At 35.0% G+C, this 12,655-nt stretch overlaps 3 protein-coding genes across 3 annotated transcripts in view; all 3 read left to right on the forward strand.

Annotated features, from left to right (window-relative positions):
• LOC145218392 (beta/gamma crystallin domain-containing protein 1-like) overlaps window positions 1–12,655 on the forward strand; it is a 64,378-nt gene that overhangs the window by 22,871 nt on the left and 28,852 nt on the right. The gene's annotated exons all lie outside the window — the stretch shown is intronic.
• Window positions 955–5,387, forward strand: LOC145218747 (beta/gamma crystallin domain-containing protein 1-like). The gene is made up of 13 exons (XM_080086156.1): window positions 955–1,033; window positions 1,206–1,336; window positions 1,655–1,777; window positions 2,089–2,113; window positions 2,302–2,423; window positions 2,637–2,766; window positions 3,067–3,191; window positions 3,387–3,506; window positions 3,870–3,894; window positions 4,072–4,193; window positions 4,407–4,536; window positions 4,839–4,963; window positions 5,160–5,387. Exons 1-13 carry the CDS (start codon window positions 1,025–1,027, stop codon window positions 5,284–5,286), a joined length of 1,314 nt encoding a protein of 437 aa, XP_079942282.1. The 5' UTR covers window positions 955–1,024; the 3' UTR covers window positions 5,287–5,387.
• LOC145217539 (beta/gamma-crystallin-like) lies at window positions 12,114–12,554 on the forward strand. The gene is made up of 2 exons (XM_080084804.1): window positions 12,114–12,226; window positions 12,421–12,554. Exons 1-2 carry the CDS (start codon window positions 12,171–12,173, stop codon window positions 12,545–12,547), a joined length of 183 nt encoding a protein of 60 aa, XP_079940930.1. The 5' UTR covers window positions 12,114–12,170; the 3' UTR covers window positions 12,548–12,554.

The following is a 12,655-nucleotide window of genomic DNA, read 5'->3' on the forward strand; positions in this document are numbered from 1 at the left end:
AAGTATTTATGCAGAGTGTTATACATTACTGATTCTGTATTGTTGGCGGACAACATGGAGAAAAATACTGAGCCTTACAAAAGTTGATTTGTAGTTTTCCAAACAACCCCAACTGAGGTGAATAGTGGCATTCACAAGAACCCGCATCCAAAGATTAGCAAACCGTAAAAACAACATGTTCTTGCAAGGTATAAATACCTTCGTCAGGGTTTTCAGTTTTGTGGGTAGCATACATAGGCTTATCCAGGTTGAGTTAAAAATTAGGGGGAAAGCACGACCAAATGGTAAGGTAAGCCTGTCCCACACATAGAAACATACACTTGATCGGGATTCCAAATCAAAAACGTCCTAGGTTCGAACCCAATGAAATAATTAAAAAAATATATAAATTGCTTTTAAGTTTTCGATTTGTCGGCACTAATTAATTTGTGGTTGGGTTCGCTTATGCTGGGGTAAATATTTTCAGCCAGTTATTTAATTACCAACGACTGTCACAACACATAAATTTAATTAATTTGTCTTAGGGCGAAAAACAAGATAGGAAACAGAAAAGAAAATGGATATCATGAGAGCGGTGTCAAATTGCTGGTATTGTTACTGTTTTGGTGTTTATAATAACTTGTTGAATGCATTCATTTTCTTGCACTGTACCCAGTCGTTTATGTGTATAAAAACCGACCAATAAGCGGTCAGTTCGTCGGCAGCGGTTACCGACAACTTTCATATCATAAAGTTCTAAACTGTTGCATTTGCAGTTGTCTGTGTGAAATGTGACGAATGAAAAGGTTTTTAAAGCAAATGAATAAAAATTGTTTTAGGCTCGAAGCCACACAACAGCTTACAGTGAAATAAGCAGAAATCAGTACCGATGCTCTGGTGTAGTAAATGTAAAAATGCCTTAGAATGAAAGTTTTTAAAATAGTAGAATAACTCTTTTTATGTTTTAGTAAAATAGATTTCATTTTTAAAAAAGTAGATTTTAAAAATTGTATTGTGTTTGTCAACAACACCGAGTACAAAGATCATGGAAAAGGTAAGAAAGATTTCTTATATGCTATTGAAAAGAGTTTTTATATGAACTGCAATCACTCATTGTTCTAAATGTAACCTCATAGCATTTCCGATTTAAGAAAATATCAGCACAAAAAGCGAAACTGTCAAAATTATTAAAATGTAAGAAAATTAAAACAATGAGTGCTTTTTAGAAATTTCAGATTATCCTTTTCTCAGACGAGAACTTCAATGGAAAAAGGGTCGAAGTGAATAGTCCATATTGGGAACTTAGTGGCCTCGGGATAGATAACCAAGTGTCATCCATCATAGTTAATGAAGGAGAGTAAGTATAAATTTGGAAAATTAGTGCTTTATATACCGTGTGCTACAGCTTGATTGACAACCTGCACTGATGTTGACAAGAGAGATTGTCAAAGCAGGTGAACGATGTATTCTATAGACACCAGTACCTTGGGAGAAATGTTTATGACCAAATTTGGAAAACATTTTAAAAATAAGATTTCCACAGTAATAAGGTTTTTTTAACTTGATAAAGTAAATTTAATACCTATTAGCAGAGTTTTTTTTGAGGTGTTTTGGGGGACCGATGTAAAAAAAACATAAAACAAAAACGTGCGATTTCAATCATGAAATATTGCAGATGGACTGTTTACGAGGAGCGTGGCTACAAGGGAGCACGCTACACACTCAAACCTGGCAGGTACCCGCATTGGACATCTTGGGGAGGAGCAAACGACCAAATATCTTCCGTGTTTCCACCAAAGTAATAAAACTGAATTAAATATAGCTTTATTGTACTTATAATATGACATCACATTATTCGGATTTTTGACTTTTTAATGCATTATAAAGAAGAAGAAGTAGTTACCCATTGCAGCTCTTTGTGTGAAATGCGACGCGCAAAAGGTTGCAAAGGCAAATGAACAAACTGTTTCACGTTTAACGCCGCATTAATGCTTTGAGTAAAATAAGCAAAAGTCGGTGACAATACTGTCATAAAGACAAACTACTAAAATGTCACTTTATCGAAAAAAAATGAAAACACTAGCATAATTATTTTTCTTTTCTTTACAGCTACTTTGGGGAAGTCGTATCAAAGGTACGTCAAACTTTTGTAACCTATTAAAAAATAGTTTATATATTAACTGCAATCACGTATTGTTCTATATAGAACCTCATTGAGAAAAGTAAGAGCGAAAATAGTAATGTGTTGTTTAAATTTGCAATTCGGTTGTTTGACCAGACCATGGTTGAAAGATCGATCTACTGTATATGTATTTTTTATAGATTATCCTCTACGATGACATAGAATTTGAGGGAAGAAGGGTCGAAGTGACTTCTGCTTGTGACAACTTTCACAAAATGGGCTTAAATGACCAAGTGTCGTCCATTAAAGTGGAAAAAGATCCGTGCGTACATTTCAAAACATAATCTGAACATTTTTAAATACTATTTTCAAAGTCCATCCTAATTGGACTGTTCTTAATGGTTACATTGCACGCAAACGTTTACGTTGAGTCGTGTTCATAACTTGTACTGACTGCTTTGTAATTCCCAAAATTGATATGTGTCGATGTGCAATAACGATTGTGTACTGGGATGAAAATTTGTATTTCCTGCAGATGGTTTGTTTACGCTGATGCATACTACAAGGGTGAGAAATACCTTCTAAGTCCTGGTATCTACGAAAGCTGGAAAGACTGGGGAGGCAAAAATGACCAAATATCTTCCGCGAAACCAGCTGAGAACTATGTAAATATATTTCCATACAACTATTTTTTAAATCAAATTATTGAAGCATACAGACCCTTCATACCAGGGGTCGGCAACCTTTTTTGCACTAGACCGTTTTTGACAAGGAACTCCTCGCGGACCGGTGGTTGCTGACCACTGCTGTATACAAAACCGTTTAACCTAACATGAGGGAATAATAAAAAAAATAAAGATACATTTTGTGATTAAAGTTCAACATAGCAAACGTTAGAAAAACTACGACTTTTAAAAGGTCACTAATGTCGTAAAGGACAATTGTTACCATTTTTTGTGTTTCAGATTATACTTTATTCGGGCCATGGTTATGGTGGAAAAGAAGTTTTTTTAACTGAGGCATGTCCTAATCTTATGGACCACGGACTGAATGACCAAGTGTCATCCGTCAAAGTTGTTGGAGAATTGAGGTAAATTTTCGAAAGCCTAACTGTAACAAAAGTAGCATAGCATAATGTTTACATGGTAAAAATTGATTTCATCATAATTGGTTTATGTTAAATTTTTTTATTACCACATCCTTAGTATATGTAAAGGTGACGCCACGGACAAGCTTATGCGAAAACTTTTTTTTGTTACGACCTAAATTTATCTAAACTTTGCAGTTGGGTTGTTTACGAGGGTTGTGAGTACTGGGATGCAAGCCACACACTCCCACCTGGCGACTACCCGCATTGGACATCTTGGGGTGGAAAAAACGACGTAATGTCTTCCGTGAAACCATGGTAATGAAACTGAAGCAAAAATAGCTTTATTGTCTATATAATGTGACATTACATTATTCGGAATTTTGACTTTTTAATGCATTATAAAGTAGAATAATAAAGTATTTATGCAGAGTGTTATACATTACGCACTCCGTATTTTTTGGAAAAGGTTAGTAGTTACCCATTGCAGCTCTTTGTGTGAAATGCGACGCGCGAAAGGTTGCAAAGGCAAATGAACAAACCGTTTCACGTTTAACGCCGCATTAATGCTTTGAGTAAAATAAGCAAAAGTCGGTGGCAATACTGTCATAAAGACAAAATACTAAAATGCCAATTTATCGAAAACAAAACAAAACACTAGAATATTTTTTTTCTTTACAGCGACGTTGGTGAAGTCAAGTCAAGGGTAAGCAAAATTTTTGTAACCTATTAAAAAACAGTGTTGATAGTAACTGCAATGACATTGTTCTATTGAACCTCATTGAGAAAAATAATAGCAAAAATAGTAATGCGTTGTTTGAAAATTACAATTCAGTTGTCTTGACCACACTATGGTTGAACACACTATGTGTATTTTTTATAGATTATCCTCTACGATGACATAAACTTTGGCGGAACAACGATCGAAGTGACTTCTGCTTGTGAAAACTTTCACAACATTGGCTTAAATGACAAAGTGTCGTCCATGAAAGTGGAAAAAGATCCGTGTGTATATTTTAAAACTTAATCTGAACATTTTCAAATACTATTTTCAAATTCTATCCTAATTTGACTGTTTATAATGGTTACATTGCACGCAAACGCTTACGTTAAATCGTATTCATAACTTGTACTGACTGCTTTGTAATTCCCAAAATGAATGTGTGTCGATGTGCAATAACGAATGTGTACTGGGATGAAAACTTCTATTTCCTGCAGATGGATTGTTTACGCCGATGCATACTACAAGGGTGAGAAATACACTCTAAGCCCTGGTATCTACGCAAGCTGGAACGACTGGGGAGGCAAAAATGACCAATTATCTTCCGCGAAACCAGCTGAGAACTATGTAAATGTTTTTTCCATACAATTATTTTTTTAATTAAAACTATTGAAGTGTAACAAACCCTTTATACCAGGGGTCGGCAACCTTTTCTGCACTAGACCGTTTTTAAACAAGGAACTCCTCGCGAACCGGTGGTTGCTGACCACTGCTGCATACAAAACCGTTTAACCTAACATGAGGGAATAATAAAAAATAAACGACACATTTTGTGATTAAAGTTCAACATCGCAAACGTTAGAAAAACTACGACTTTCAAAACGTCACTAATGTCGTGAAGAACAATTGTTAGCGTTTTTGATTTTCAGATTATACTTTATTCGGGCATAAATTTTGCCGGAAAAAAAGTTTTTTTAACTGAGGCATGTCCTAATCTCATGGACCACGGACTGAATGACCAAGTGTCATCCGTCAAAGTTGTTGGAGAATTGAGGTAAATTTTCGAAAGCCAAACTGTAACAAAAGTTGCATAGCATAATGTTTGCATAGTAAAAAGTGATTTAATTATAATTGGTTTTTGTTAAATGTTTTTATTACCACATCATTAGTGCATGTAAAGGTGACGCCACGGACAAGCTTATGCGAAAACTTTTTTTTTGTTACGATCCAAATTCATCTAAACTTTGCAGTTGGGTTGTTTACGAGGGTTGTGAGTACTGGGATGCAAGCCACACACTCCCACCTGGCGACTACCCGCATTGGACATCTTGGGGTGGAAAAAACGACGTAATGTCTTCCGTGAAACCAGCAGAATAAAAATGAAGCAAATATAGCTCTATTGTACTTATAATATAACATCACGTTATTCGGATTTGTGACTTTTAAATGTATGTTAAGTAGAATAATAAAGTATTTATGCAGAGTGTTATACATTACCGATTCTGTATTTTTGGCGAGCGATAAGCAGTTACCCTCACAACATGGAGAAAATATACTGAGCCTCACAAAAGTTGATTTGTAATTTGCCAAACCACCCCAACTGAGGTGAATAGTGGCATTCACAAGAAACCCCCATCAAAAGATTATCAAACCGTAAAAACAACATGTTCTTGCAAGGTATAAACACCTTCGTCAGGGTTTTGAGTTTTGTGTTTATCATACATTGGCTTTTCCAAATTAAGTTAAAAATTAGGGGAAAAGCACGACCAAATGGTAAGGTAAACCTGTCCCACACATAGAAATATAAACTTGATCGGGATTCCAAATCAAAAACGTCCAGGTTCCCTATGAAATAACTAGTAGGGTGACTTAGCACATTTTACTACAGCATATAAACTACAACCTATTTTGCAACTGTAATATATTCCCCATGCTTATTATGTGCTTGGTCCCATATCAGCCAACATCTTTTATAACCTTAATTTGCTTCTGCAGGCACAAACTCATGGGTCCCCAATACCGCAAAGTTGTAAACAGATAACCATAAGAAAGGGCGTTGTAAAGTCAAACACAGTGATTGGTAGTGTTCCATAAATAAACATTTTATGTGAAGTACAAACTGTCCTAATCTCTTGCAATTCAGACATTTTATAAGTCTGTTGGCCTAAACACCGTGAAGCACTGACATCTCAAATGGTATTATACAAACTGTCAAAATGTCATTTCACTCAAATATTGTTAAAACATTCACCAATTTTGGCGGGTTAGTAGCGTAAATATTAGGGCAGCAGGGTGAAACACAATAATCGATAGCTAATGGCAAATTCTGCAAACTGTCAAAAAATCATCCAATTCGGACATGGTTTAAAAATTTTACCCATTTTAGGGGGCTAATGAAGTAAATATTGGGGCTACAGGGTGAAACACAACAATCGATGCCCTAAAATGGAACAATGAACAAACTGTCCAAATTTCATCCAATTCGGACATTGTTTAAATTTTTACCCATTTTAGGGGGCTAGTGCGGTAAATACTGGGGCTATTGAGTCAAACAAAACAAATGGCACATCTACATAACTATATCTTTCATCTGTGAAAGTTTCATCCAAATCCATCAAACATTTCAAGGCAAAATGAGGTGAACATACTTTGGGAAGAAAAAAAAACAGAAAAAAAACAAAAACAAACAAACAAATCAAGTGAAATCAATATGTGTTCAGGGAAGGGGACCAATAATTAAACAAAAATAAGAATTGCTTTTAAGTTTTCGAGTTGATGTTTTGTCGGTATTAATTTGTGGTTGGGTTCGCTTATGCTGTGAAAAATAATTTTAAGCCAGTTATTTAATTACCAACGACTGTCATAACACGCATATCAAGAAATTTAATTAACTTGTTTTATGGCGAAAAAACAGAAAAGGAAATGGGCCTCATGAGAGCGGCGTCAAATTGCTGGTATTGTTACTGTTTTTGAGTTGATAATTACTTGTTGAATGCATTCATTTACTTGCACTGTACCCATTAGTTTGTTATACATTACGGATTCTGTAGTTTTTGGAAAGCGGTTAGTAGTTACCGCCACAACATGGAGAAAAAATACTGAGCCTCACAACAGTTGATTTGTTAGTTGCCAAACACCCCCTACACGGAATAATAGTGGCATTCACAAGAACCCTCATCCAAAGAATAGCAAACCGTAATACGACTTTCCTAAAAAAGACTGGTATACACAAAAGTAACATCAAAAAAGTAGATTCTTTGAACTGAAATTTAACACAAACTTGCAAAACATTGATTACTTTACATATCCAAACGTAAAAATATATTTACTTAGTATTTAGCAAATAAACCGTTTCATGGGTGTTTGATGTAAAGCAGGGGTCGGACATCACCATCCAGAGTATTTATTTCTGCAAGCCAGTAGTTTTCGCGTGGAACACTCTCAGCATGTCAGATTTTTTAAGGATATCCTCCAAAACATCTGGATTAATCAGATACATAGACAAGGCATCATACAGAGACATACTTAGCAGTGTTGGAAACAAAACGCACATGAAACAGGTTGTACCGGATTACATGGTACCGGTAGCAGAAGCATTTTCCTGACCTGACAAGGAATTAGTCGATCAACGTACAATTAAACGCCCGCGACTACCAAATTTTGATACCTTTTAACTGTACTTTAAAATACAAATAATACCGGCTGTGTGTTGTTTGCTATAACTGCCTCAAAAGCTGGACTTTTTCGGTTTGATAAAGAGAAAGACGGGAGTTTTAGAAGGCAAGTGTACGCTCCCAGCGACTGGATTTTCAATTTATAATCAGTGGCAACCGTTAGGAAAAAAAGGTTGTGAAACAGTCAGTGATATTAAACCGACTCCTGCGTGGAAACTCAATCCTATAAACGCTTTTCCGTTTACGAGACGACCAGAACTGATGAATTAATGGCTTAAATTAATTTTTAAACGTTTGTTGTATAAACTTGTTGTATAAATGAAAGTGATTACAAACCTACATGGTATGACAGATAAAAACGTAAGTTGTATTTAATTCTTAGCAAAGCATATTTCGTATGTTGCGATCACCAAACCTGTGTTTACGACAATATTAGGTGAAAATGGGAAAAGATTAGAACAAATGAGACAATCAATACCTCATAAACACGAAATAGCTTAGTTACACTTTTACTTGCCACACACAGCGCACCAAGTCGTTCAATGTTAAAAACAAAATTTCTAGTTTTGTGGAATATAGGTACATTAATTCTTTTGAAAAACCATACTAGATATTTTATAAAGGAAAATATAAGTGGAGTTCTTGTTACAGTCCAGTTTTACAGGACCCTTAATAAAATGGCATAACATTTGTGGGCAATTGGCGTTCAATTAAGGTCTATGGAACATAAAATATTTTAAAAATGTTTGTTGTTTAGTAATTGTTACCAGACGAACGCTCGATTGGTAAATGTTGCAAACCGAGCGCAAATTCTACAAACTGAGCCGGAAACTATAATGAAAACAAGTACCAGGAGCGCTGGTATTATATTTGATTAATGATAGTCGCATTTTGGACACGGCTCTTCATGTTTCGCAAGAAACGCTTTTGTTAAATTAATTAAAAAGGCACTATTGGTTTGTGGGAATATAGGCAACAGTACTTCTTTTTACAAACCCCAAAAGGCACTGCTGGTAATCACACTGCTGTTTATGGTTTTTATATAATAGTAGAAATGCTCAAACCATTCGCAATTCATGTGAGAATATTAATCCAAAAGGAGTATCTGAGATTGAATAAAAATGTTTTAAAAGTGACAAACCCTCACCCGGACCCTAATAGCTATGACCATCAACATTTTCCACAGATTTGTATGTTGTGTCAGTGAGATTGCGTGGGTTGCGTATTTTAGAGGAGTCCTCATTAGACATGTTGTACCGGATTACAGGGCATCGGTAGCAGAAGCATTTTCCTGACATGACAAGGTCTGAATCGGGCAATTGTTTTTTTAATTTCTTTTTCACGGGGAAAGTAAGTTGTAGACTGTTTAGTTTGTTAATAACAGGGGCATTTGCTGGATAATACACCCTTTTGCAAAAATACAGAAGCTGCAAAACGCATAAGACAATTAAAAGTATTGAATATAGTCGCTAGACATAAAAACTCATAAAAAAACAATCGCGTAAAAACTGACATTGATCAAAAAATGAAGGCAAAGACGTATAGTTTACCACAAAAACGTTTCTACAGATATATTTAGTGTAAGAGTCGGGAACAGTAAATTTTTTTTAGGGATTTGGAGATCAATCTTTGAACTAAAATTTTCTGCGTAAACTGTGCTTAGTTTACAAGCTTACATTGCATACAAAAAGGGCCCAGAAAAAAATGCCATACCAGGGTAAGCGAAACTTTGAAAAACATGGTCAAATTGTTCCTGAAGCCTGTTCCACACAAATGCATTTACCTCGATATTTCCATTCGGAATCGTCCTGCGTTTGAACCCTTAGAAATAATTCAACAAAATAAGAATTGCTTTTAAGCTTTCAAATCGGTGTTTCGTGGGCACCAATTAATTTGTGGTGGTGTTCGCCTATGCTGGGAAAAATATTTTCAGCCAGTTATTACCATTACTATTACCAGCAACTGTCACAAGCACATAGATCAATCAATTTAATTAATATATTTTAGCGCAAAAAAACAAGATAAGAAACAGAAAAGGAAATTAACATCATGATAGCGGCGTTAAATTGCTAGAATTGTTACTGTTTTGTGTTTATGATGTTGAATGTATTCATTTCCTTGCAATATGCTCATCCGTTTATGTGTATAAAAACCGACCAGTAAGCGATCAGTTCGTCGGCAGCGGTTACCGACAACTTTCATATCATATTGTTCTAAACTGTTGCATTTGCAGGTGACTGTGTGAAAAGCGACGAATGAAAAGGTTTCAAAAGCAAATGAATAAAAATTGTTTTACGTTTGAAGCCGCACAACAGCTTTCAGTAAAAAACAGCAGAAATCAGTACCGATGCTCTGGTGCAGTAAACGTAAAAATGCCTTAGGATAAAACTTTTTGAAATATTAGAATAACTCTATTTTTTGTTTAAGTAACGTAAATTTAGAAAATTGTATTGCGTTTGTCAACAATACCGAGTACAAAGATCATGGCAAGGGTAAGAAACATTTCTTATTGAAAATAGATTTTTTATATGAACTGCAATAACTTATAGTTCCAAATTTAACCTCATAGCATTTCCGATTTCAGAAAATATTACCCGGAAAGCGAAACTTTTAAAATTATAAAAATTAAAAAAAAAGATTTTTTTCTTTAGAAAGATTGACTTACTGGTTGCTTAATTTTCAGATTATCCTTTACTCAGATGAGAACTTCACTGGAAAAAGGGCCGAAATGACTGTTCCATGTTCGAACCTTGTTAGCCGCGGGTTGAATGACCAAGTGTCATCCATCATAGTTACTGAGGAGAGTAAGTTTAAGTTTTGAAAACATTTTTTTTAAATAAGAGTTCCACAGTATTAAAGTTTTTTAACTTGGTTAAGAAAATTTAATAACTATTAGTACATTTTTGTGTATTGACGCCATTGTTAACACTGCCATTGACCAGCCGATGTAAAACAGATCAAACAAAAACTTGTGATTTCAATCATGAAATATTACAGTTGGGATGTCTACGAACATTGTGACTACACTGGAACAAGCCACACACTCAAACCTGGCAGGTACGCGCGTTGGACAGATTGGGGAGGAGCAAACGACCAAATATCTTCTGCGAAACCAAGGTAATAAAACAAATAAAGCAAATATAGCTTTATTGTACTTATCATACGACTTTACGTTATTTGGATTTTTGACATTTTAATGCATTATCAAGAATAATGAAGTATTTATGCAGAGTGTTATACATTACGCACTCTGTATTTTTTGTAAAGCGGTTAGTAGTTACCCATTGCAGCTCTTTGTGTGAAATGCGACGCCCGAAATGTTGCAAAAGCAAATGAACAAACCGTTACACGTTTAACACCGCATTAATGCTTTCAGGAAAAGAAGCAATATGTTAAAATGCCATTTTATCCAAAAAAAGAAAATACTAGAATAATTCTATTATTTTAAAGCACCTACGTTGTCAGCACCGAAACCAAAGAGGTTAAGTCAAAGGTAAGTAAAATTTTTGTAACCTATTAAAAATAGTTTTTATATTAACTGCAATCACGTATTATTCTATACTGAACCTCATGGAGAAAAATAAGAGCGAAAATAGTAATGTGTTGTGTGAATTTGCAATTCCGTTGTCTTGACTACGCCATGGTTAAAAGATCGATTTACTGATGCGTATTTTTTATAGATTATCCTCTACGATCACATAGACTTTGGCGGAAGAAAGTTTGAATTGACTTCTGCATGTGACGACCTTGGCAGTCTTGGCTATATGTTTGGAGTGACGTCCTTTAAAGTGGAGAAAGAGCCGTACGTACATTTTAAAACTTAATCTGAACATTTTTAAATACTATTTCCAAGTCCTAATCTGACCGTTCTTGGTTACATTGAACGCAAACACTAACGTTTAAATGCATTCGTAACTTGTACTGATAACTTTGTAATTCTCAAAATCGATAAGTGTCGATGTGCAATAACGAATGTATACTGGTATTAAAATTTGTGTTTCATACAGATGGAATGTTTACGACGGCAAAAACTACCAAGGTCAGAAATACACTGTAAACCTGGTAACTATGCAAGCTGGACAGACTGGGGGGGCATGAACGACAAATTATCTTCTGCGAAACCAGCTCCAGCAGTAAGGCGACAAACAAATTACCATTTAGTGAATATTTTTTCAATAATATTTTTTTTGTTAAAAAAAATTGGTTGTCACCGTCCGACGCCATCAATTTTCAAAAGTCATTAAGTACAATTATAGACTGGTGTAGAAATAGACAAGTGTACAAAAAGGTTACAATATTCAGGGGGATTTTCTATGCTATTTAAACCAGCAAAGAACTTTGTGAAATGTTTTTTCCATACCATTATGTTTTTAAATTAAAAATATTGAAGCATACAGACCCTGTATACGAAACCGTTTAACCTAAGGACACAATAATCGAAAAAAAATTAGAGATACATTGACATTTAAAAGGTCACTAGGGCCATAAAGGACAATTGTCGACGTTTTTGATTTTCAGATTATACTTTATTCGAGCGATAATTTTACTGGAAGATAACTTATTATAACTGAGGCATGTCCTAATCTCATGGATCACGGAATGAATGACCAAGTGTCATCCGCCAAAGTTGTTGGAGAATTGAGGTAAATTTTCGAAAACCTAACTGTAACAAAAGTTGCATAGCATAATGTTTGCATAGTAAAAAGTGATTTCATTATAATTGGTTTATGTTAAATATTTTTATTACCATATCATTAGTATATGTAAAGGTGACGCCCCCGACAAGCTTATGCGAAAACTTTTTTTGTTACGACCCAAATTCATCTAAACTTTGCAGTTGGGTTGTTTACGAGGGTTGTGAGTACTGGGATGCAAGCCACACACTCCCACCTGGCGACTACCCGCATTGGACATCTTGGGGTGGAAAAAACGACGTAATGTCTTCCGTGAAACCAGCAGAATAAAAATGAAGCAAATATAAATATAGCTATTGTATTTATAATATATCATCACGTTATTCGGATTTGTAACTTTTCAATGTATTATGAAGTAGAGTAATAAAGTATTTATGC

The sequence above is a fragment of the Phallusia mammillata genome, chromosome 3, assembly GCF_965637545.1.
Source record: "Phallusia mammillata chromosome 3, kaPhaMamm4.hap1.1, whole genome shotgun sequence".
Lineage (NCBI taxonomy): Eukaryota > Metazoa > Chordata > Ascidiacea > Phlebobranchia > Ascidiidae > Phallusia > Phallusia mammillata.

Excerpts from the sequence above, each read along its gene's own strand:
- LOC145217539 (XM_080084804.1), top strand. The coding sequence starts at position 12,171 with ATGGATCACGGAATGAATGACCAAGTGTCATCCGCCAAAGTTGTTGGA. Across the intron at positions 12,227-12,420 it reads AAAGTTGTTGGAGAATTGAG|TTGGGTTGTTTACGAGGGTT; the intron begins GTAAATTTTCGA and ends TAAACTTTGCAG.
- LOC145218747 (XM_080086156.1), top strand. Across the intron at positions 2,767-3,066 it reads CGAAACCAGCTGAGAACTAT|ATTATACTTTATTCGGGCCA; the intron begins GTAAATATATTT and ends TTTGTGTTTCAG. Across the intron at positions 3,192-3,386 it reads AAAGTTGTTGGAGAATTGAG|TTGGGTTGTTTACGAGGGTT; the intron begins GTAAATTTTCGA and ends TAAACTTTGCAG.